Source organism: Pieris brassicae, chromosome Z, assembly GCF_905147105.1.
Source record: "Pieris brassicae chromosome Z, ilPieBrab1.1, whole genome shotgun sequence".
Taxonomy (NCBI): domain Eukaryota; kingdom Metazoa; phylum Arthropoda; class Insecta; order Lepidoptera; family Pieridae; genus Pieris; species Pieris brassicae.
In genome coordinates this window covers 8,661,603-8,688,460 of record NC_059680.1, presented here as the reverse complement: position 1 = coordinate 8,688,460, position 26,858 = coordinate 8,661,603, and the positions used below count along the sequence as shown (strand labels likewise).

Below are 26,858 nucleotides of genomic sequence, written 5' to 3'. Positions count from 1 at the left end.
ATTACTATTCGAACGACAAACGGCATCTTTCTTAACTTCTTACGCCGTATTTTACTATATACATATATATATATATATAAGTATGTAAGTTTAATAATACGCGTTATAATTGTAACATTTTTATGTAGCGCAAAGTTACGGCAAAATACAAATAATTGAATCTCGAAGGCCGAAAACCTTAGAAAGCTTTTGCATTTTAAATACATTACATGAAACGTTTTACACAAATATTAACCATTATTATTACTGAATTGTCTTGGAAGTGTGTAAGTAGAGTGAAAGTGGTTATATGACTTTGTATCCGCAATGCTCTCAAGCTATAGAGATTTTTATTGTTCCTATAAGGCGTCCTCCGTAACTTAGTTTGTAAGGAGTTAGGATGTAATACCAAAGTTCGTTCAGATACACCAGCCTTGTTGTTGGCAATACTCTATGGGAATAAACTTAAAAAAAAAAGCTCTTAAGTCGAGATATTATTATGGATTTTAAAGAGTCCAGACTAAATTTTAGTAATTATTATTATGACACAGGCAAGAGAAACAGAAAAGGAGCAAGAAAGTATGAAACTAGTGCCCAGGGTACAATAAACGCAAAAGAGGAAGCCAATTTAGAAGGTGGATAAACCAGAGTAAGGAAACAAGATGTTACATGGCAGAGAGTGGCACAGTGTATACTGGAATGACGGTATTTGGAGGAGGCCTTTACCAAAAAAGGGCACACAGATATCTAGGAAGATTGAGATGATAGACATATGAATGTAGGTACTTAAATGTAAAGTATCTGAAATAAAAGGCTTTTATTATTATTATTGCTAAAATGACGTATGTCAATTCCATATCCACCGAGTGGGGTACAATTCCATTCCCTATAAAAATATTAATAATAACACTTACAGATTAATTGAAATCTTTCGTACCAACTATGTGTACGCTGTGAGGAGAAGGACCAAGTGACATACTTTAGATGTTTTATTACTGTTTACATAATTACGAACTTCGAACAAAATTAAAACCTATATAAGATTCTTCTTCTTTTAGTGCCTCTCCATTACTCCATTACTGCAGTCCCAACGTTAAGGAGTGGTATTGACCAGTCCACTCCTTAACGTTGGGACGCCATGATTTCTTCCTTCTACCAACACGTTTACCCTGAATTTTCCCCATCATAATTAATTAAAGGAGGTGGTCCGCAACTTTCCGTTGTTTAATATTCTGCATTTTTTTTATATAATACTAATGATGTATAAAATATAATTCATATATTGAGCGTTCTAATACGGTAAAACCGTAAGACCATCATAACTGATCCATAATGCAAGTGAAAACGCTATATAAGCTATTATTAAGCGTTTATTAGTAACATGAGGTCATAAGAAAGTAATGTATTCTATTTTGATTATGTACTTTAAACTCATGAAGCAGTGAGTTTTATGTTTTGTTCCCTTTTGGGTAGAAACTCTTGGACGTTTAAGTGCACAGCTGCTAAATAATACGTCAGCCCCTGGTAGACAGTACCGGTGATCCCAGAGCTGGTACTTGCCTCGTTCGAATAAACAAACAAAACATCGAAGAATTGCTTCCAGCATTAAAGGTAGAGTACCTTCGGGACCAAACGTATTAAATTATTTTTATTTATTTAAATATATCATATATTTAGTTTTATTATATGTATAATACAACTATACGGACATGACGACAAATTTAATTGAGTAAATCTATTAGATTGTGTTTATTTTCTTTAACAAAGCGCCATAAGCCTAAACGAATGAATCTAATAATAAGTAATAGAAAAATAATAAGTTCAAAAAGTATTTTTTATGGAAAACTTAATCGCGTCGCGGTCGTATAACTACGTGCAACTAAACTAATATATATGGTTATATACTAATACTATGGTAAACTAATACTATGGTTGCGATAGTATTAGTGTAATAACACTAATACTATCGCAACCAAATATATGTAAAATTCTGTAAAGCGATAATCATTTTAATCTGAAGTGAACCAGTAGCACTAAAACCTTTTAAGGTCTGGACCTTAGATATCTGTATATGTTTTGTAATCATTTGTCTCTTTAATAGGCAGAAAGTCCATTCCAGAAGGTCCCAGGGAGCGAACCTACGACCTCAGACATGAGAGTCGCATACCGAAGCACCTGGACCAATGCCGCTCTCTTAGTAAACTCTAATAATTATTTAATTTCTCTTAGAGCATTACAAAAATTCTTAAAGATGAGAAGTTATCGATAGTTAGAAGTAATAATAGTTGCAGAAATAGAGCAAAAGAAAGCGAGTTTTTGTAATTAAGTTCTTGATGTAATTAGCATAAAATTATAATATCGTTATGCAATTTCGTGTTTAATTTGTTACAATCATTAAACATCAAATTTTTTTAAAGCAAGTGTAATACTTTTTTTTTAATTTCAATTTAATGGTTTAGTATTTCATGATTCAGTGGATCTCCAGCTTAACATGTTACGTTTGATGCCCGGTCAAACAATAAGCCTTTGTAGTTATTAGTATGCATGCCCCAGGAGGTTCTGAGACAACAACCTACAATTAGATATAAATTAAGATCCTTAATGCAGTAGTGTTTAAATAATATAAACGCATAAAAAGGAAGAATTACTTTGAAATAAAGTTATACAAAACTTTATTTTGTTTTTAAGATCAATCGGCAATCTTCTAAACCTGTTATCGCCAAGTAGTCATATAATACATTTACATTTATCACGTGTTAAAAAAATGTGCTGAGGTATAGATATATTAGTTATATATATACATAAACAATTATATATATAATTATATAATAGTTTATGTGAAATTTAATTTTCAATCAAATCCAACATATATTATCGTAATCCATATGTAAGTTATTAATGGACAGGTGTAATGGTTCCTTAATTATAATCCCTGCCACTGCATTCCAAGCACGAAGCATGGATGAAGTAACATAAAACAAATAGGGGTAATCTGTGAACTAACTGCTCGACATAAGCTTGCTAAAGTTTGAACACGGTAGCAAGAGTTGCCATATACGTAGTTTTCACGATAAAGGGAAGTTTCGCGGTTAATAAGTTTGACTCACCTTGGGCTTGAGTTGACACGAAAGCAGCGCTCCAAATAATAAAATACAAACATAGGTACATTTTGCAATGGTTTCCGACGATCGTAAAACTTAATTTTTTCGAAGTTTCACTTAAGCATGATACACACGTTCACAGACACTAATCGCTAACAGTTTTTCAATATAACGCGCGAAAGTAAAAGTTTTCCATTTGACGTATCGGACTTCGAGCACTTGCCTGTTAAGGTCGTATACACGTGCATGCACGAACGCAGACTGCCAGGCCCGGCTATGCCTCGCCTGGCTTGCCCCCACCGTGCGTCCGCCTTTCACCGTTATAGTTAGTAGCCCAAAAGACTGTTGAGCAAGGCTATTATGATGACGATTGACATTTAACAAAAACCGCGCGATTACCATAAAAGTGTGGTTACACTCTAAGCTTTTACACAAAAAAATATAAAAACATCTGTTTATTGTACTCTCATCGCCCCCTGCATTTGTGCGCAGAAACGTTAGGCACTCAAAATCTGGGATACAACGCCTATATTCCAGTTCTATCCTAAACTTCCGAGATGCGCAAAGTCATATGATCTTGACATAGCACAAATATATCTTTAGAGTTTAGATTTCAGTAATACACTTCCAAGTTGCTTGGTGTGTTTTCTCATTAAATCATAGATTTTTATGATTCATTGTGCATATGTCATTTTGGTGTCTGTTTAGAATTTATTTATTGTATCTGAATAAGACACCACTAAATAATTACGATTACGAATTTCAATTACTAAATAAAGATTTATTAAATTTTTCTACGTTAAAAATGTCAAAAGGGAAATAAAACTACAAATTGCGGAGACCAAAACTTTATTGATTATTTCATAGTGGTTACAATATATTGATTAAGTTATATAATTGTTAGTTATCAACACATAGATTTGGTTATTCAATCAGAAATAGTAGTTGAAAAAGCTTATTATATAAACATTATCTTTTCATAGCTCAATAAGCAAAAATGAAAAGCTCGTAGGTCACAATTTTCGACACAAAATTCAAGAATAAATCCAATACAAATCACCTTTAAACGTCTAAAACACTTTTAGTAAGAAGTATGAAAATCGTATTATAATTTTGTATGATAGTATAAGAAGTATAAATATTAAATATAAAATAGGCTAGAAGAAAGATAATTACGATAAATTCGATTAATTTTAACATTGGACTCTCGATTAGTTAATAGATGAATTTGAGATTTGACAAAATTAATACAGTTTGAATTACACTTTTTAAAGTCTAATATGAGCTATAATAAGATGTGAGTTGGTACTCGATAAACAGGTGACTATTCATACGATTACACTTGGTGAACATTGATATATTAACTTTGAACAGTGAACTCTTACAAATATTACCCCTACTACTAAATAATTTGATCGATAAGCAAAAGCTGTGTCAATAATTGACAAAATATATTTATAAAAAGCAAGTAAACAGGCATAAAAATATATCAGTCTTCAAATTACAAAAACTAATTACTTGAAAAAAAATAACAAAATAATGAGCGAAAAGAAAAATAGCACATTGCATATAGATCAAATGCTGAGAGTAACTCGTAAGATTATATTATTGACATAAAATATAAATACTCAATAAACATATATGTATTTTGTTTTAAGAAAAACTTAATAGTTATATAATCTAAACCACAATCTCTTGTATATCTCTTTACCTTTCGTATATAATCATATTATATTTATGTGAATAGATAAACAGTTTTTTAAATATTATATTTGATCGCATTAAATTGATTCAAACCGCAGATGATACACGTCCTTAATTATTGTTCCCAAGCTTATCATTGAAAATTCAATATTGCCTTGTATACATTTTGCTCTAATGAATTCAGGTGATAAATTAATATATATTTTTTAAATCATCAATATTTTTGTATTCTTACTGAGAGTTTATAATAATTAATTGTGGAATGGATATAATTTGAAAGATTTTTTATAGTCGGTGCGAATCAAAATCTCTTGTTACCCTTATATTATCACAGCACATTACACTAATAAACTTCCCACATCCTTCTTTGAAGTTAGGGCCTAGCACCAGTAAGACAAAATTATTACAAAGTTCATTTAAAGCAATTCATTCAAAAATATTTTGGTTCTTTCATAACCACAATTGTGGTTGGAGTCAATCTCTATTCAAAAATATATTATATTATTATTTGTTGAAATAAAAATATTTTTGAAGAATATAAATACAACAACTGGTTTAAAATGAAACAAAGGTACTGACAAAAGTGTAGGGCTTAATACGATCAATACTTAATCTAAACATCCATATTTTTTTTTATGTTTTCTTTCTGCGATAACTCATATATTAGTTTAAATATCTTTCCATTTAACATTCCAGTTTCCGAGTGCTTTCTTATAATCGTTGGGAATCTGTTTACAGATGTTGAGTTTCACGAATGAGGGATACCGCTCTTGCTCGACCTGCGAGACGTATCTGAGCACTTCGAGCCATAAACATGTTAGGTTGCAATAGACGTACTCTTGTGCAGTATTCTCTGCGGTGACGAGGTGCCAGTTGACCTGATAGGCTACTCTTGCAGCAACAGTAGTTAAAAAGATGAGCAAAAGCACGTCTAAAGCCCCGATCCATGATAGAGTACATGGAGGTTGCAAGAACAGCGCGTCCATGACCGAACCAAATGCTATTGTAATATGTATCGTCACTTGCTGCGCCCAAGTTAAAAGAAATAATTACATACGGGACCCAGGCAAGGAAAAACGTAGCGTATGTTGTAAGATTGAGTACAGTGATTGATTTGTCGCGGCTGTAGGCATGAGACCGCCTGTAGCTTGGTTGTGTTGCAGCCCGTCGACAAACGCTAAGATGTGCCGCAAACAGGTAATAGAAAGTAAAAAGGCAGGGTATTAGGTGAAGCATAACAACGGAAACTGCTCTGTAATAGATATTTCCGTAATGTAGTCGTTCGCAATAGTCATAATCAAGATCCAAATAGACACCAACAGAACCCAACGTAAAGCTCAATATGAAAACTGTAATGGTGGTGATAGCAACGTTGCAACGAGTAACGATTCCGTAAACTTGTTTGGAGCAACATACTCGCAAATATTCTTCAATAGCGGTAAACTGTAACCAAGGAAATGGTTCAGTATTGAGGAAAACTGAATAGTAACATTCCGTCATAATACTTACCATGAAGAACAGAGAGTAGCAGTAAACTGCTGACATTCCAAGACATTGTACGACATTGCAAACACGCACGTTATCCCAGTCTCCCGACAGAAGAACCACTGACGATACAGGCAAAATTACACCGGTAATTATCATGTCAGTCAATCCAATACACGCAAGATAAACCAAACCTACAACAATAGAATTATTTATATATATTGTACTAGATACTGCTATTCGTATAAAATATTAACTACTAGCAGATTATATCAGATCAATTAATTATCATTATAACACGTTAGTAAATGAAAACATTATAATATTAAAAACATTGCGAAATTAAATCGTCAATGAATAGTTTATCCTTATAGTACTTGCGATACGTGGACATAGGTTACGGGTGAATAATTTTAACTTTTAATTTAATCGATTTGTTGCTACTATTTATAGCAATCGCTAGTATTTGAATTATTAATATTGCCCTTTTATTAACTACACTTTAATAGTGGATGCAAAAAAAGGGCTGTTACAAATTCAATGGAACTGATAAACCTAAATCTGCACGAGTAGTTCAACACACTTAATGAAACAATTCAATGCATAATATGACAAACCATGGGCATCGTTTGCTACTCTGTACGCCTATTAACCAATTATCTAATTAATTAAATGGCACATATTTGACATTGTATTTGCAATTAATAAGACTGCTTGATGGTGTAATGCCGTTAATCCTTTTGTAGCATTAAAATTGGAATTTGACGCATATCTCGAATAGCATTTGAAGCGAAATAATTCATGTTAGTTAGGTATGTGGAGGGTTGCAATGTCCACCCACCCGAGCCTCCGATGTAGAGAGTGATTGACACGCAGTAATTAAGAAATTACGATGCAAAATCTCTGCGTCATTAAATGACAATATTTAACAATAGCCTCTCTGTCTCAGTCAGTGGTCTTTTATTAGTAACTCGCCGAGTGAAAATTTATTGATTTGATCAGTACCGAGTTTTCCAGGTTGAAATAGTATTAGGAGGCTATATTTCAGTAGTTTAGTATAAGGTATTTTCAGTTCAGTTATAAAGATTTTGGGAGACTTATTAATTACAAACACTTTCCTTTTTGACAAATTGTAAATGTGCAATTACACAAGAATAATAAATGGTGATATTGCCTAAGCATATGTCCATGGTTCTAAGCTAGCCAATGGCTTGTAGAGGTATATAGGTGGTGTGACAATCATTTGTTACCCTATATAAAAAGCCAAAAATACATACCAGCTCGACGAAGCGGGCGCTCCACGAAGAACGAAGCCACGAAGAATCCATTGAGAGTGGTTCCCAATGTAGCCATTGTAACCATGATAACGAGCCGCCAGACTTTGGGCCACTCTTCATTGAACGTCACTGGTGAAAACGTATAGTTGCTTAGATCGGTAGTGTTGTTTCTATTAACTCCATACATTGAGGAAGCTAAATCTGTGGGCAAAATATTAGTATCAAAAAATTGCCCTGTTAAGGTAAATTTAAATAAATCCCGTAGCACTTAGATACTTTTCTTCTATTTCTTAATTTAATATATTTATTCGAATAAGACCAGACTTTTGGGCCTTCGCAATTGAAACACAAATCCGCATCGAAATCGCGTCGAATAAACAAATTACACACTTGCACTTGATTTATTTCACCTTAAAATATTCGCGTTACACAATAAGTTTAACAGATAATATTAAAATCTACGCTTAAAAAAAGTCAATAATAAATATTTAAAAATAGTTCTTTCTAATAATATACTAATAATATATTTCGTTGTCAAGTACTAAATTAGAAGATTTAATATTTATTAAAAAGATTTTAAACACAACCGCAAATCTAAACTGAAAATTATTATCAATTCACGTCAATAGAACTAAGTATAAAACAAGTTACTCTCACAATACTCACTTAATAATAGAAACATTTGCAGGACAAGTTGTTTCGGGATCGAAAACATTTTTAGAGATCTTACCCCAACGAATGCGTTTATCGAAATGGCGGGAGAAACAGGCAGCTAGTGCATTCTTTACGTCGGATTGTGTATAAACACACCCTTTCAAGGTCATGAATTTCAGGGGCGGGAACATCGAGAACGAGCTATATAGTCGCTACATCCTTGTTACTCTTTGGTATATGGATTATTTATTACTCTTTCTAATTACTTACATTCAAAATTCATCCATTTTGTATAGTATAAGATTTGCGCGACCTATATATATGTAAAGGTGGGGCCTATCGATTATTCCGATAATAGTTGCATTTAATAAATATTTTATTTCATATGGGCGACTTTTCTTATTATGTGCTTGCTTATGGTTAGTTTTTTTTATAAAAATGTCATGGGACCGAACGGCACAAAACACACACGGTCGATTTGCTTTTTTGAATTAAGTTTCCCTTCATTACTAATTGCTTTATATTTTAAGGTATTTTGATTGTGGATTTGGAATAAAACAACAATAAATAAGTTTCTAATAAGTGATCGGGATGCCTCTTCGTCGATTGGGTCTTTGACGCGAGGCTTTTATTGCGCACATGAAAAGAAAAATCCATTGGTCCGAAGCCAAAGTTCGAACAGCGTTGCGCCGTAGCTCGCTAGGCTCAAAACCTAGTATTTTTATAAAGATTATTTGAATCATAATTTAGTTACTATTAAATATGATTTATATATATTGATATTAATTATCGAAACTGCGACCATTTCAATATTTTAATATGATATACACGATTAATGTAAAATTATGGAATTTATGTCATTTAATGTTGTTTCCATGTAATGTAGCCTACATTTGTCATCATCATTCATCATTCTGCTTATATCGTAATTTTACAAAACTATAATAAAGTCTGTTAATAAAAAACGATTATCATTATTTAAAACATGTATGAAATAAACAAGATAACTCATTTAACTTCAGATAAAATTAATTTTAATTAAGTAGAGTGTTAAACAGAAGCTAAGTTGTAGCTTTATTTGTTATACAGTTCTGTAAGTTCTTTGAACAACAGTTTGTACCCGGATGTAAGTTGTAATCAACGACTGAAGACTTCGTTTCAGCGTTATCTACTTCTAGACTTACAATACATCCTTTAAGCTTTATTAAAATTAAGTATTTAGATTTTGTTATTCACTAGGTTTATTGACACCATTATTTGGTTCAGTATTAGTACCAGATATCAAGTCACGGTTTAAAATCACAGGTATCATCTCAATATATATCATCAATTATGTATAAAACATATATGCGAGTACAGGGTTGTTGGAATGAGTTTATAAAGCTCAGTCATGCATGCCTGATCTATGCCACGCCGCACGCTTTTATTTTATCGGGGTATTAGAGTTAGGAAATATAGAGTAGTTCTATGCGTACACCTGTACCTATGCGCTCACTTGAATACCTGCATTTAATGAATGAATATTTCCTGCATTTCAGTTAACAGGGGTTACCCACAGTGGCACATCGGTTGGGGAAATCTAAACAGAATGAAAAGCACCATATAAACGTTTTCTGTTATTATAACATCCGGCTAGTGAAATAATATTAGACACAATCTAGCTTGAAGTTTCATCATACACAATAATAATTTTCCTTTAATTGTATGATGATTTTATAAAAATTGTTCAAATATGTTTTAGTATGCGACTCATCTGAAGTGAACAAGTCTTAAGTTTATAAGAATTTAAAATACAAGAATTACCCTCATATCACATTATTAAGGTTACTAGTGAGATATAAATTTTATTCTGATGGACATGCGTCTACACATCGATAGACACAGCGACATTGTTCATTTGTCAGCTAAGCTATTGTCGGCAAGCCATACGCATTAGGGTTGTAACTATGCGTAAGAACAGTGATTACATCCAACATATATTTAAGTTGAAAAACAGCCTTGGGTGTCCTTTTAAAATAGTACTTAACTAAAAATAAAACAAAATACAATGTTTTAAGTGATTTTTTGTTTTTTGACTAATAATAGATTAAATATTACTTACGGTGCACAATGATGAAATATAATACGGTAGACAGTTCACTGGTTTTACTCTTTAATTTTCAAAGCACCTAAAACTATCAGATTTTATTAATCATCAGAGTATGGTACCATATATTTTGCGATGTCTATAGTTATTAATTATCGTATTAGCTAAAATACATATCACACTGCCATAAAATATATCATGTATTATATTTTGTAGTAAATGCATTAATAACAACCAACAATTTATAATAAAAAATTGAACTACCTACATATCATAAGTAAACAAAATCAAACCTTACTGTTAAAATCAAGGATACTAACGCCATCTATTAGAACTTTTTACAATTTTGATATTATATCCTGCCAAGTCTATTGGCTATCGTTACTATTTCATCTCATTAGTACTAGAGGTCGCTTTTTAAAAATAACTGAATTGTTATACGCTCTCCGAATACAGACACGTAGAGCGAAGTTTGAAATGCATGAAAAAAAAATTATATGACAATAATTTACGTACATTTTTGAAAAATAAACCAAATTGAGAATTTTCAAGAGGAACAGTAGAAAATGTAAAAATGCTTTGATAGAACGATTACGATTTACGACAGAGAAATATAATTTTATTTGGAAGGTAAAGCATATATACGCCTCAGGAGCGACCTTTTTATGTAATAGGAGGCAATCGGGCAGGAGGCTCATCTGATGTTAAATGATATCACCGAGAATGTATACTCACATTACCAGAAAGCTATTGCAAGTGGGTTTCTATGGTTATTTATTAATGTTTTTTTAAAAAACCTTTTTGATAATAATCACTTAACTCCTCATATAAATAATCGCTCTTTTGTTTATAAGAACGATTCATCTTCAAGATTATAAGTATAACAATGATGTGAAAATTAAAATCTACTATATTGCTGCTCACGTGTCTAGGCAAAGCAAGCTTTGCGTTATCCAAGACGTCGTAAGGGCTCTTCTGCTTGTACGACAAATATTTATTGCTAATAGCCTTCTACGATTCCGAACCTTAATGCTCATTAAATCCTTATTCTTACCTCGAATCTACAGTTGACGAAAAACACATACCTTCTTCCTAAGATTATGTTCAAGTTTATAATCCTCATAATCCATATATTCATCGTCATAGTGACTTTGCACATTGTCTACAATCAAACAGTCGCTATTACTTTTCCTGGTGGACCCCATGTAACGAAACATATAATTAAAATTTTCATTATCTGCGGCCTTGATAGTCGGAGAATAATCCTATAACAAATGAAAACTGTAAAACATACTTTTTTCGTAAACAGTTAACATAATATAAAACTTGAAAATATACGACTTACACAAAAGAAAATACACGTCGCAAGCGCAGAATATGCATCTTAAACTTAGTACTAACTACCTCGAAAACTGAGACATATCATTAGGACAGAATATAATAAAATCTAACTTGTTGGTCACTATACTAGAAATTATAATACAAATAATTTGGGGCCAGGGAGCCTCTATTCGTTTGTTGCCCCGAGCACTCCAGCCCTCTAAATCCAGCCCAGTATTTATCGGCATATGCAGTCGCATACAAATGACAAATGGAAGTGGGCTGGACATACTAGTGAACCGAGCAATGAGGTAAAACCGTAATGCGCTGGTGCCAGCGAAATGGGATACGTAGTAGGAATGGTAGAGTAAATTGAACGTAGTCCCAGGCCAAACTTGGTCAAGGACGCACAGAGAATCGTTGGATAAAATTATGGATGAATTTGTCTACTATGGACTAGTCACTAATATACTTTTCATCCGATACAATTCTTAGTTAACCGTATACTATTTATAAAATATTTAAAATTATTTGTTATTATCAATTATTTTCCTACATATATAATAATATGATTATTGTAATTATTATTGATGTTTTTTTGATTAATGATTTATTCGAATTAATTATTATGGATAGTGGAAATTTTAAATGTGTTAATATAATTGACAACAATAAATAGTTTTAAATAATTTATAAATAAAACACGGTTAATCAAGTATTGTATCCGAAAACGAATATCTTATTAATTTGCCTTTCAATAGCATTTCTATTTTTCTTATACAGAAAGTGGCCTAGATCCTCGCGAAGACTTTTATTACGGGTCAGTGGTGAGGTAATTCCTGTTTAAGATAATTCTTATGTATAGTAGTGAGAAATCTCTATAATTTTCAGAAAATATGCTAAATATTATCAATTCTAAACAAGTTGTGAAATACTTTTACAACGATGATATAAATTTTGAAACGTTTTGGTATGCTTTCTGATTACTTTTAATATCTTTATTAACTAGGTATAACTCACCTTAACAATGTTTTGAATGTTGGAATAATAAATTTGTGCAGAACTGTAATATTTTTAGGAAGTCTCCCTACAAACTTTTGTACAAACGCAAGCTATTATTAAGGCACCACAATTAAATTTAAAACATTTATTTTATTAAATCACAACAAACTTGTATGTGCGTTAATTGTATAAACTTTTCACTAACTTATTAACTGATAATTTTTAGATTTTTACACTTTTCGATTAGACACTTAAAGAATATCATTTGTATGGAGTCACTTCCACTTTCCTTGAATATCAAATCGCAAGAGAAGAAGCTAAGACAAAATACTTAAGCAAAACAATATACTAAGTTTTTTTAGAATAGCGGTTTATTTGAAGGGCGTGGTGGGTGAGGGCATGGTATGGGTACGGAGCTGCGCCCCAGCTTTTGAAGAACTTCTGCGCAGCTTCTAAGACGATCTTCACTCTAACATTGGCGACACTCAGCCGGCCAAGTGACGTTATCGAAGCAATAATGACAACAACGTATTGTACTGCATAATAATACCTGATTACCAATTTAACTTAGGCTCGCCGTTAAAAAAGTGGGGTCCCACTGGGGTCACACAAATCTTTAAAAAACTATTTGTACAAACAAACAAATTTGTAACGTTAAAGAAGTATTAAACAATACAATTGTAAGATTCTGCTGTTAATGTTTATTTTTTTTCCTATTTCACTTTAAATTATAAAAGCTTAGAATAATAAACTTAATAGTGAAGGTACTTCCTACATAATTCTTTTAAGTAACTAAATACATATTAGGTATTTATCTCAAAAGCTCTACCATACAAAATAAAAGTCCGACATTGGTACATAATGTATCCAGTACTGTACTAACTTGAGAATGAACCCTTTTATTGACCAGATATAGAAATCTCATATACGAGTAGTTTAGGATATAAAGTCAGATAAATAATGACATAGAAAATTATATTCTTTTCCTAACGACCTAACTAGAGCCTTTCTATCTCCAATAGGCTTAATCTAAGTAAACCGCCTTCATCTATCAAAACTAGTTTTTCATCTAATTAAGTATTAATAATAATATATAATAGTATATTTATATATGAAAAGATAACAATTATTTGCAATTCCATTTGCATTATAACAATCAACGCTTGCTAATAGCGCCTTTAAAAAATTATGTACATTTCTATACAAGTTGTCGTTATAATAATATGTTACAGTCATTAAAACACATTTTATTTACTATACAGTATATGTCAGATTGCTAACGTAGTGTCAAAGTAAATTTTATACTCCTCGAATCTGAAGGGTTTTTGATGAATTGTAACATAATAAGTTTGATAAATATGTAGAATCAGTTTATTATTTAATGGTATATTATACAGTTGTAATAAAATATTGGCATTGACCATTGAGATGACATTTTGACAATTGACAACGACATTTAATAGTTGATAGTTATGTGCCTATGTAATATGTATCTATTTTTAATGTAATTTGAAGCACAATTACAATTTTTGTAGATGAATTCAATTGCGGATAATTAACCCAAAATAAATAAACATTATATTTTTTTTAAAGAATTGTTACATAAGAAAGTACCATAATTCATGTACAAAGTCTTATAAATTAATTATTTACCTGATATAGCAAGTAATAATGCTATATAGTGCACCTACGCTTATACTAATTATAACATAGCGGCGGGGGTAGATAGGTGAGGCTCCCCTGAAATATGCGAGGGTTGAGGGAGATGGTGAATATACGCATAATAGCTTGATATTCAATTGACTGCAACCGTGATCCGGCACTGTGAAAACTATTGCATTCGCTAGTGCATGTGTCGTTAGTGTATCCCAAATTATAAGTCGTAATAATTTCGATATTGTGAGTATTAATAATACCTTTAAATATTTAGTAAATTTGTTTCATATTCGGTCTGATTTATTTAAATAAATTTATTTTTTAAGAACAAATATGGATAACTGGAAAGTTGAATTAAAAGTTTTTGCTGTGGATTTTTTAAATTGGTCCATAGTACTCACATGTTTATTTTTAAAAGTTCCTCAAATCTTTCACTTAAATAACAAGCGGCCAAGTGAAATTAAAGGCATAAGTCTTCATGCTATTGCAATGGAAATTGTGGGGTAAGTGTTTTTAAATAAGTTATTATTTCATAAAGTTAAGAATATTTTTGATAAATTAAATGATGACAGTAACAAACTAAATTATTATAAAATGTTTGACCATAGATTTTTCAAGGGTTTTGTAGCAGAGACTTTATGTTAATCTCTAAAGCAACAATGATAATTTAGACTTTGTATGCAAAAAGGGTGATTTTTGTTAAATAAAGATGATGAAAAATAGATACAATACATTTGTATCCTTACCGGTTAGGCACAAAGGGTCAGTGGTTTAAAGTTTTTTTTTACAGATACTCTATAATGGCATTGTATAATTTTAAAAATAAGTACACATTAGTTACTTATCTGGAATACTTAGCTCTACTGATTCAGGAGTACATAATGTTGTTTTATGTACTAAGAGCAAAAGGATACCTAGCTAACAAGTACACATCAATGATTTCTGGCACATATATTGTATCCGTATCTGCATTCTTGATTGAAATAATACCTAAGGAGACCCTTAATTATCTTGTTGTAAGTATTTAAAAAATAATTTATAGTAGTGATATAATTATTCATATTATACATTTCTTTTTTATTCATAAAACTTTAAAGAAATTCATATAGCAAAATAATATATTAATTGTTCAACTTTTAAATATTTATACTTTTTTTAGCCAATATGTTTGCCTTTGAGTGGTGTTGCTAAGGTAACTTACATTCGTGGAATGATGAAGGCATCAAATTCAGATGCTATATCAATTGAAACTTGGACCATGTCAGCTTTAACTAATGCCGGTAAGTTAATGTTTTATTTTATACACTTATACTTATGTATCTGCACTTAATTGTATAAAATCATACCTATGTTCAGAGATTTTATTTTAGGGAAATGTTTATGGCTGTGATGAAAGACTTTTGCTAAGTGTGGTGATAATTTTATTTTATCTTGTTATGAATGCTACAAATGATACAGCTTTCTTAGATCAATAATAAAAAAAATGGCAATGCGAATATTGATTATCTGCAAGGTGTATAAAGCTTCCTTTGTTAAAGTTCTTAGTAGTTTAGCAGAGCTTGTAAAAATTTCTGCAGCCAAATATAATGCCTGGTCTGACAAATTTCTGCATTCATTCAGAACTTTCCTAGGCAGTGTCTCATGGGGAGATTCATGTTTTTGATGCGAATCTAAATTCCTTGTCAACTAAACTACACAATTGCTTGTCGATATTAACGAATCTCATTTATTTCAAATACTTTTAAAATTAATGTGACACAGTACAAATAAATTGTAGCTAGGATAGGATATAAGTGGTTTGGGCTATTATATTAGATTCGTCTACGTCAAGAGTCAGCCCCAAGAGCGATTTGCGATTGTTATATTATAATTGACAACAGTCTATTTTTATAACATTCATTGTATGGTTATCTGACGTCTTAACAAAAGGTAACTTTGATATTTTTTAAGCCTTGTTTCAGCTATGGAATATGCCTAAAAGGAGTATTAAGAATATCCATAGCGCTAAATTATCTACATCATAAGCACACCCCACATACACACCCTCACTTACACACCATCAAAAGACATATCCGAATGCGGTAGTACATAGTTAAATCTATTAATTTTCTTATAAATGTGTTCCTTTCTAAATTTCGGAAAAGTTTGAATCTTTTCGTATATATTATGTTTTCCATGTTTGCCAATATCATTCGTATAATTGTTTTTTTTATGTCCGTAATAAATAAATAATCTAAAACATAACTTATCGTTATAAAAATATTGTTTATTTTTTTCTTTTGAATTCATATTTTAAGATTTTACATTTATCATGCTAACGCGCTGAAAGTACTTGCATTTGCGATTGTCCTGCCTCATTTAATCAACATTATATTGTTTTTTAGATAAAATTACATAATGTTTTACTACGCAGTATAAAAATTAAAAGAAAATAATTGCTTTTAGGTCGCTTTTTCACTGTTTTCATGGATTCCGCTGACAAGCACCTGTTACTAAATTATTCAGTGTCGGCGATATTGAGTAGTGCCGTATTGGGAACAGCGGCTTATTATCAACTGCAGGCGCAAACACCGATGATTTCAACCCGCCGTCGTGAGCCGTCTGTACGTCGTCACTACCACGTCGATTAAGGCAAAAATACACGCGATCGAAATTGAATTGTAACGGTCAACGGATATTAGGTCAACAGTCTGTAGCTATAGTAATGCAATCGTTGTTTATGTGTAGTAAATAAAATGATCTGTTTTCTTACTTTACTGATTTAACGAAACGGACAACGTGTTGTTAAAAATATTACCTTTAGTGTATGTTGGTAGTTGAAGCACGCTCTACATTTTTGGGTAGTCTGCTTTAGTTATGGTATTTTATTTGTTACTATTATTATAGTTTATTAATTATTGCTCATGTAATATAAAAGACAATCATACACTATAGTATGCTTTTAAAAGTACAATTGTATATCGATTTTGTTACTAAATTTATCGTATTTATTAAAGCCTAGTCAAAACTCGAATTTAATGTTGGTTGAAAATTTTGTCTCGATTATTCATGAAGTTCTGCGTAAAATAATATAATATGCAGAGTTTATATACATTGTATTATCTCTCTCTCGAGTTTATAGCTATATAACTAGTCATTTAGGTAGTTAAATAATAATAAAAATTTAACGTTTTATGCATTTATTTAGTTTTCAATGTTATGAATTTTTTAAACGTAGTTTAAGTTTATGTGTCTTGTCTTTTGCCTTTTTCCTTAAGTGTGGCCTTATTGGCGCTATAAATAAATATTCACCAGAAATTCGGGTCTATAAGTGTAGAACGAAAGTTTTAAATATTAATCTATGTAAAACAGATCAATAGAAATAAATATTGGCACGCTTCAATTCCTGTTTCATTTAATCCTTTAGACATGCTTTTAATTTTTCCTTAAAATGATAAACATAATTGTATAATTAAAACTAATTAAGGATCATCCATTTTTAACTGCTGGAATTTTTGTAATACTCGCTGCCCTGGTGATAAAGTATTCATAATTGCTGGTGGTTTTATTGTTAGTAATTCTGATCGATTTGAGAGTATCTCGTTTTTAATTCGTAATTTGTGGGCACCTAAATTTTCTTTTGATGAAGTTCTTGTTTTGGTTAGTAATAACTTTGAGTAGAGATTCCTAGGAGAATTTTCTATGGACGATGAGGACGTTATTCTAGTTAGAGGGGAAGTTATGTTAGACCCGTGCCGGGGTGAACTAACATACGACGGTTCGCATCTAAAAACTTGGTGAGATGGTTCTAGATGGAGACATTTTGTGTCTGGCAATTGAGGCAAGGAGGTTGAAGGCGATTCTTCAATAACGGAATCGTGGTTATTGTTATCTATTTCCATCAAACCTTCTGGTTCCTGCGCCGCGAAGCTTGCTCTACTTGCTAATTGCCTTGCTTTGCGTCTTGCTCTTGCTTTCGCTAATCTAGCTGCACTCTTCGAACCCAATAAATGTATATTTTGGTCAATATAATTACAGACAGCTTCAGCTTCTTTTTCTGGGGTAAGATGTATATCTCTGAAAAATCCATATCCATCGCGAAGATCATTGATACCTTCTGTAATAAGCCATCCTAATGTGAATACTACTAGTGAAAGTGTCGTAAATACAGCCAAGGCTGTGGTAAAATCAGGGCCCATGAAGTTGTTTTCAAATTTACCAATGACACCGTATGTAATTACGTTACGAGTTCTTTCGTTTGAGTATGACCGGCAAGTATAAAACCCTCTCAGTTCTCTATCTTCCGGTAACGAAAGTCTGAGGATCCTTCCATCGTCATAAACCGTAACATTCTTTCGGCTCAATCTTTCGGAGATAGCTGTGTCTAACATTACCCAATAGCTTTGACTTTTAACAGAACTTAAAATCTTAGAATATACGCAGGTAAGATTAAGTATGTTCGATTTACCCCACACTGTTTCATAATAAGCTCCAGAGAGACTCGCTGTGCGCGAAGATAACTGCACCGTGTTACCCATATTTCTTTCCCTATTGCAATCATGAAGGTTCAATAAAGCGCCATTAATATGTATAGAAGCAATGGTGCCAGAAAATCCTTGGATGTCTTCAGAAATATTGGTCTTAATATAAAAAGGTATGTCGCCGACATAAAATTCATCCCTACATTTGATGTGGTGGATGGAGTTCGGTAAAACGGCAGCGTATTGATCATCGGTATCACCACATATATTGTCAATCCCTGAATCATTTTCATAAGTTTGACGTTTATATTTACCATCTCTTTTCTGCAATTGCCAATTATTCAAAAATATATGCAACCGTTCTCTACCATTTATAGCGGCTTCAATTACGTTTGCTGACTTCCTTTTGGATATGCTCAGATCTATCCACTGGTCGAGCTGATGCGCAGTAGAACTTAATGATTCGGGTTTCCATTCACCGGTTTTTAATTTAATTTTTATACGAAAATTCTCGAATGCTAATAATATCCAATTACCAATCAAGCTATCGTATATGACTAAGATTAAACCATCGCCCGTTGTAGGGTTTAAAGTCAATTTCAAATGCCAAGTGTCTTCACTTTTATTAAAACAAGGTATGCGAATATAATAGTCGTTTTCTAGTGAAACAAAGGCTTCATCAAGATTGGCCTTGTCGTATATAATATTTGAAGCAGACGTTGGAAACAATTTTGATGAATTGCTTGATTGTTGCTGTTTTTCAATGAACATACTCAACGGAATGAAATTAACAATAATTTCTTCCACAGCTCCATGAAATCCTTTGCCTACGCTTATAGATAATACATTTTTATCTAGTTCCGGATTACATGAAACAGAATATTTCAACGGCATTTGTGCGTCATTAATTCGCAATAAGGCTGCATCATTTGTGAATGTGACTAGAGCTGAATGCCAAACAGCGGGAGCTATTGAATTAGGTGAACAAAAGCGTGGCAATATACATTTTGACGAGCCACTGATATCCAAACATAAATGCCATTTATGCAATGTTAGATGTATAGATGGATCATTTAATTTACCCCGATGAACAATTATTCCTGATGGTGACAATGGCATAAAACGGATATAAAAGTGAAAAAAAGTGAAGTGTTGTTTCGGAAAAAAATATTCTAGAGCAGAGTCACCGTTGAAAAAACTCACTGTATGAGAATAAACTTCACATGGCTTTAGGTGGCACGTTCCAACTTCAGTTCGTGATCCGAAGCAATTTTTGCCTTTCCCAAATGGTGAGGGTCTCGTGCAGGATCTGCACCTAGAGCGTTTACCTGCACCACAAGTTTGGGAGCACGCACCCCAAGCGCTCCAACCTGACCATCCACCATCTAGATTACATTTTTTTTTCGAGCAAGTTTCCACTTGATCATATTGCCCACGACAATTTGTGTTCCAGGTAAAAAGCGAATGAGGTGTATATTTTTCAATGCATAATCTTTTTCTCCGCCTAATACCCAAACCACAATTTTCTGAACACTCTGTCCAAGAGCCCCATGGCGCCCACGAACCAGTAGGCGAATGTTCAACATACGGTTTTTCTATAGCGCATTGATCACCTTCACATTCTCCATATTGTAATGGGGAACCAGAACAGGTAAGGCGAGCATCTGAAGGAGGAGGCGTATCGCATTTTCTTTGTTTCCATCGCAAACCCTTACCGCAACGTGCTCCACAAATAGACCAAGAGTCCCACGCACTCCACTGTCCTGTAACGGGGCATCCCAAATTACGCTTAACACAAAGCAAATCATTCCATATCTCTTCCGCATTTAATTGCCATATGTTCTCTGTTACTAAAGCAGCTTCAATTGCTTCAAACGGACATTGAATTTGCAAACAACGTTCTGCAACAGCGGGAACTGCCTCTAATTGTCTAAGACCAGTAGACCTAGCTGGATCACCTTTCACCAACAAACGGAAATCTTTTATACTGCAATTATTAAGGTAACATGTTTCCATTTCGTAATCTATTCCACTACATGGTAACCCATTTTTTGATGGTGGTGGATTAATGCATTCTCTTGTTCTTCTACGGTGACCAGTTTCATCGCAAGATCCTTGACAAGCTGTCCACGAGGTCCAAGCAGACCATCCACCATCAACAGGGCATTCGGGGTCGGAAATAATGCCTAATTCACATTCCAGCTGCCACGTGGCTAATTTGTTTTTGTCATAAGGTTTTTTACTTTCGGTTACATTTATAATGCATATCGTAAAATATATTAATATTTTCTTTTCAAGCATTATATTAAATTGTCATCAGAATATTTGTTTAATACTTAAGGTTGAGGACAGACAGTGAAAAATGTCACTGCCTATGATATAAATTAATTTGATTCAACCTAGCCATATAGTAAAAAAGAAGATTGCATGGTATACATGTTAGGGTACATTTTTAACTTTTTTCATAGTGCTACCAAAAATTTGTCGTTTATACTAAATTAATAAAAATACTTTATTGACTTCAGTTATTATAAATAAAAGACAATTAATTAATAATGTTTCAAATTCAAATTATTTCTATGGAGAAGCTGTAATGTTTGGAATTGGAGCTGTATCAAATTATGAAATGTTTACGTATCAAATTGAAATGTTATAAAACTGCCACAAGAGTCGAGACATCGCTTTAAAAATCCTTCGTATGCAATGACGTTTGGCCGAGGTAGCCAATCTTTGAACAGCGAGAACAACATGAACGGCAACGTCGCAAATTGCATACTATTGTGGGATGCAAAGCTCATGATTTATGGAATTATTCAATAGCAGGAGACACCTAAACAATGACGTAGTTTCAATAGATAACGGTAACATAAATCGGAATTTTACTGTTACAAGTCATATGATTACTATACTTTTTGATCTTGGGTTGACATCGAAAATACTTAATAAAAATGATGTCATTTAAAAATATAATACATATTAAGTAAACAGTTTTTAGCAATGTAGATAGGCACCTAATAAATACGGCTTTCATTTTATTTGAAGATACGTATATATAATTGATAACAAAATTGATTTATCTTATTGGAATTGCGAAGGTAACTTAACTTGACATTTTCTTTAATTAAATTAAAATTAAAATTTAAGTAAAGAAAATTGTGTTAGTAATCTTGAATAATTACTTATATTTATAATTATATAATACAATAAATAGCTGCACAAAACAAAAATGTTGCAAAATCAAATTACAATCAATATAGCATACAGTACTAGATAGAATAGAGAAACGTTGTAATCCATAAAACGTATGGCGCTAAAACAAATTAATTTGTCTATCAAATCAAATAATTTTAATGAATTTTCTAGCCTGGTAACGATACCTTTAAGCCAATAAGTTACTTAAGCTATAAAGCCACAGATAATAAAATTGCATGTTATTATATTTAGATATTAAATTTAAGTGTAAATGACCCAACTTTAAAAACGACGTTGTACACGAACAAAAAATAATCCAAACGGTTAAATTCCGGAAACATCAATGCTTTCTCATAAAATTGCAAAGTAAAATGTGCTAAATAGTTTTAGTTATGTTATGTTTAAAAATCATAGTTCTTCCTTAGTGTGGAGAATATTGATTCTTGATATTGTAATTTTGATAATCTGATATGCATATATAGCTCTAAGTTCTCTCAGTTCCCGAGATAAATAAAAAAAATATTTTTTCACAATAAATGTTTTTATGGCATGAAACATTAATAAATTGTCTTTTGAGTGATTTGCTCGAATTAAATTGAAATGGCAATCAAAGCCAGTAGTCAACCAACATCCATGAGTGTCCTATCATCCTTGGCATCAATTCTCCATTGCTTTCCTATCTCGGTGGAAGCGTTTTGTTTTTCGCTTAGGTCTCCTGAATTATGTTGGAATAGATCTAGGTGACTGTTGAGATAGTGTAATAGTGTAATTTTATACTCAGCCGAAATCTTAGAATCGAAGTAACATATCTTCTACTAATTTTACATAGTTGTCAGCCTAATGATTTCCGTGGAAATTTTGTACAACTGCTACAAAAGATTTCGACATAATACATAGAAGTCTCAAATTGAGTGATATGTTTTATTAATTGACGTAGTTGAGGTCAAAGATACCTTGCTTTTAGTTTTTCAGTACCTAAACTAGGAATTTTTGTGAAATAAACTGAAAACATTGACCATTTTTGCCGAAAGCCTTAACAAATTGCTTCATTATCCCTAATTTTATATTTTATGGTGGAAGAATGATTTTATCACTTGAACAAACTTTTTATAACATTTCTTTCCTCAATAACAAGAGCACCTTCGTGCCATGGGCGTGATTTGGATCGAATGCCTCCGGAATGAATAAATCATGCATGCATGCAAGCATTAATAATGTTCAAATCGATGCAGATCCCCCAGCTATATTCAGTATATTTATCTAATTGTAAAAGTATTGAAATTACTTTATATTTTTCTTTCACACATCGAGCCGAGCGTCGAGCGAGCAATTGGAAGAGCGGCATATTTATTTCCATTATGTAAAACCATTTATAAAACCTTTCCATTATGGGAAACTATTTTGAGATTTCTTTTATTACTCTCAATAAAGAGACGCCATTCATTGGACTAATAAATCGGCAAACACATGAAAGTTAGCAAACCATTACAGCAATACACAAATTGTCAGCAGATGAAATGAACTGCAATAAGTTTTGTTCTCTCGTAGACACTAAAAAAACGAGGGTAGTAGATATACTAGAGCTGATGGGATAAAATGACGTACCTATGACAAACTATTGTACATTACCTATTTTATCGATAATAGATACAAAAAGAGTTGCACCAAACAATTTTTATTGTTGTTGTTGTAGGTCTGTGTTATTTATTAAAGAGTTATTAGTTAGTAAATTTAGTATATATATATATATATATATTTAACGTTATCATTAACGGTTTTTTTTTTTTATTGTGGTTCAGTCTTCGGCTTCTAATAATACTGAATACTATAGGAAATTTACAAAATAAAGCCAGAAAATGAATTATTGAAATAATGACAGGATAAAATTATATATTTAAATAACACTTCACGTCTCGACGTTTCAGGTCCTACAGAGATGACAGAAGGCTCCATCTAGTAGCGAGAGATAATGGCTAAACTTTATACAAACTGATTTGTTATTATGCCATCTACTGATACATGTAGCACGATTGGTTTATTACTTTGTGTTTGGTTTGTATTTAGCTCGTGAGGCTGTAGTAGTCATCTACAAACTGGTGGATTACATTTTCATCTAAGGCAGCGTAGCATTTTTGCTATTAGATAACAGAGGTCGGCGCTTTAAAAAAATTGAGAAGTCCATACCTTACGCACGTTATTCCTTATGGTTATAGGTTTATATATTTTGTATGATTCAGAGTAAGCGTGGTAATTATAAATAAACACGAAATTAGAATAGAACTAATTTATTTAATATTAAACAAACTATTTGCTAACATTAATATCACAAAAGCATAATAAACTTAAAATATTTTAGTTTAGTTAATGTTTAAGGTTGCAAAAGAATAACTGAACATATTTACACATTTTGATTAAATCAAAATTATTAATAGGAACTTATCTACAACATTCACATTCTTGTTTTAAAAAAAAACATCCCTTTGTGTCACACATGTATTTATGTGCTTGTGGTGATCAAACCTAGCTATCCATTGGTCTGTGTAATAAAAACATAAATATTTTCCAGGGCCTTCTGTTCTTCAGTAGCTATCTGACCCAGACATTGGCGACTGTATTTTATTAATATATTAAAACCCAGTTTTGTGGATGATTATAGGCTAATAGGATTGGACAATGTAGTAATAAAGAATATGAAGTTGAGTTGATATTTTGTGAAACTTGTAACCATTGTTGGAGCCAATCTCGCATGTTCTGATTTGATAGGTGGCTTCCGTTTAAACCACGTATGTGACATGCATTTCTCAATGATTCAGATCCAAGTACATCCACACCACCTTCCCTAATTATTGCTTTGTCCATTTCCCACAGCAAGAATGCTCTATATTTTAGTTTTTTTCTCCTAAATAAGCTTTTTTGTGACCCATGCATTTTGAGCAACTGTCCCTAAAAATGTAAATAAATATTTTAATAATTGACTTAGGAATTATTATGTTTTTCAAACATTTAATTTTGACAAGGGTAGAAAATAATTTATACATGTTGGAAATTATAGGCAGCAAAGATTTTTTCTATCCATTAGATAGTTTTGTACCGTTAATCAAGTTTTTTAAAAAGAAATTTAAATTTTCCTTACCATGTGTGCATATGACAGATCTTTTAAACTATATGGAGACATTGTAAATAACTTTTCACAAGCTATAACATCGTTAGGTGTTGGGTGAACTCCTGACCCTAAAAGGGCAATTATTCTTTCCCACTTGACTTTTAATTCACTCTCTGGAATACTGCCCAGTTTTTCTTGAAGAGCTCTAAACACAGCACGGTTGTGTCGTAGACGTTCTGTTAAATCTTGCATTGAAAATTCCACCCTCTGTTGTATTGACCAAAAATGAGAGCACAATAGTTTTTTTGGTTTCAGTAATCTGGAAAATAGGTTAGAAATAGTATTCAGTATGCAAAAAGAGAATTGGCATATCAATATTGCTTTAAAAAATTCAAACTTACTACTCTATACCCTTAGCATATGAAATACAAACCCCCTAAAGCATTGAAATCACTTGGCTTTGATTGGTTTAGCTTGTCTTCCATACAATGATATACTCTACATTGCATTACACCCACCCTCAATAATGACCATTAAATGTATTTTTTAAGTTGGCAACATTAGTTGAAACTGCAGAGCATATCAAGAAGATATCTCAATATTGCAAGATAATAAGAACGGTTTTCTATGTAATTACTAACACTAGTTGGAAGTTTTCTAATACAGGATTCATTCCATTTTATGACAACTTTTTTTAAATATCAAAATATGCACAGTTGCTTAAGCTTCATTATATAGAGTTTACACTGTATATATTTATGTCATATACAAGGATTTTAAGAATTCTTTTAAAGAGGATAATATGAAAAGTACTTACGCTAATGGGAATATGATATAGTTTCCAAAGGGAATTGTAGACAATATTAAAACAGGTGTTATTTTCCACATGTCTCCTGGCATCTTTTCATAAAGTTCAATGTCTTGGAGACTCATTTTTGAAAATCCCTGATCTCTAGTGAATTTGATTCTAAGTGTGATATATGTTTTTAAATCTCTAAGAAAGTCTTTTATACCGATACTAAAAACTCGGTACATCTTCATTGCTGCTGGAAATCTTACCTCCAGCACTTTAGTATAATTTTTCACATACTGAATGTATCTAGTTATTACAAATTTTCTAAATTTTTCCTTTTCATGTTTTATAGCACTTGTATGTTTTAATCGCTCTTGTGTTAAGAATCTGAAAACAATAGTAATCAAACTTGTTTAATGAGTTAATATTTAAGATAGTATGGTAATAATAATGGTATGGTAATGGTTTAATATGGTATTGATAAAACATGAATTTCATGAACATCAAATTATGATGAAGAATTATTTTTGAAGTACTCAGTTTGTCTGATTTTGTCTAGTCTTGACACAAAACATGTTTACGACTGAGATTTGAGCCTCCTACCGTGAAATTTATAAATAGTTGTTTACTATACTAGTACTATTTATTACTCACCTATTCGGATCGATTCCTTGGCTACTCAATTTAATACAATTTGAACGGTTGTAGGATAATAGTATTCTTGAAACTGTATTAATTCTATAGGTAGCCATCGAATATAGCTTATACCAATTTAAATTTTAACCAAATGAATATAATTTGCTCTGAAAAGGTAATGAAGATTAGCGTAATAAAAATATTTATAACTTCTATGAAACACAGTGAAGACTGTACTTCGTAGACACTAGACAGTTTTCTATTTAGGTATTATAAGCTAGAAGATTGAAGCAACAGCTGTTTACATGCAAATGTCAAATGGAATCTAGATGTCAGTTGTTAACGAAACACCAGACATTGACATTGATAATTAACACAAGGTATTAACAATAAAATTTTGAATAATGTGG

At 32.0% G+C, this 26,858-nt stretch overlaps 5 protein-coding genes across 8 annotated transcripts in view; 1 reads left to right on the top strand and 4 right to left on the bottom strand.

The window, feature by feature from the left end:
* The window catches only part of LOC123718724 (CUB and sushi domain-containing protein 1), a 48,729-nt gene extending 45,398 nt beyond the window's left edge, over positions 1-3,331 (bottom strand). For both annotated transcript variants that reach the window (XR_006755062.1, XM_045675466.1), the window contains exon 1: positions 3,087-3,331. Coding sequence is in view for 1 of the 2 variants with exons in the window: in XM_045675466.1 (XP_045531422.1) it covers positions 3,087-3,147 (61 nt within the window). In the remaining variant the exon portion in view is untranslated. The remainder of the gene's footprint in view (positions 1-3,086) is intronic.
* Positions 3,332-4,285: 954 nt separating this feature from the next.
* Positions 4,286-10,471, bottom strand: LOC123718626 (kappa-type opioid receptor-like). 3 transcript variants are annotated; one of them, XM_045675293.1, is made up of 4 exons: positions 10,302-10,471; positions 7,547-7,747; positions 6,294-6,463; positions 4,286-6,227 (listed from the first exon to the last, which is right to left on the bottom strand). In XM_045675293.1, the coding sequence occupies exons 2-4, from the start codon at positions 7,731-7,733 to the stop codon at positions 5,517-5,519; spliced, it is 1,068 nt and encodes a 355-aa protein (XP_045531249.1). In that variant the 5' UTR covers positions 7,734-7,747; positions 10,302-10,471; the 3' UTR covers positions 4,286-5,516. The 3 variants fall into 3 exon arrangements, with proteins under 3 accessions (XP_045531249.1, XP_045531250.1, XP_045531248.1); XM_045675294.1 differs by lacking the exon at positions 10,302-10,471 and adding an exon at positions 9,704-9,716; XM_045675292.1 differs by lacking the exon at positions 10,302-10,471 and adding an exon at positions 8,213-8,258.
* Positions 10,472-14,111: 3,640 nt separating this feature from the next.
* Positions 14,112-17,640, top strand: LOC123718996 (solute carrier family 66 member 3). The gene is made up of 5 exons (XM_045676032.1): positions 14,112-14,507; positions 14,591-14,767; positions 15,055-15,280; positions 15,424-15,544; positions 16,710-17,640. Exons 2-5 carry the CDS (start codon positions 14,598-14,600, stop codon positions 16,892-16,894), a joined length of 702 nt encoding a protein of 233 aa, XP_045531988.1. The 5' UTR covers positions 14,112-14,507; positions 14,591-14,597; the 3' UTR covers positions 16,895-17,640.
* An 85-nt stretch (positions 17,641-17,725) lies between these two features.
* On the bottom strand, positions 17,726-21,029 carry LOC123718820. The gene has a single exon (XM_045675726.1). It carries the CDS (start codon positions 21,023-21,025, stop codon positions 17,726-17,728), a length of 3,300 nt encoding a protein of 1,099 aa, XP_045531682.1. The 5' UTR covers positions 21,026-21,029.
* Positions 21,030-24,185: 3,156 nt separating this feature from the next.
* On the bottom strand, positions 24,186-26,710 carry LOC123718985 (LETM1 domain-containing protein 1). Its single transcript, XM_045676019.1, has 4 exons — positions 26,467-26,710; positions 25,837-26,199; positions 25,050-25,338; positions 24,186-24,859 (listed from the first exon to the last, which is right to left on the bottom strand). Exons 1-4 carry the CDS (start codon positions 26,562-26,564, stop codon positions 24,536-24,538), a joined length of 1,074 nt encoding a protein of 357 aa, XP_045531975.1. The 5' UTR covers positions 26,565-26,710; the 3' UTR covers positions 24,186-24,535.
* Between the last annotated feature and the right edge of the window lie 148 nt (positions 26,711-26,858).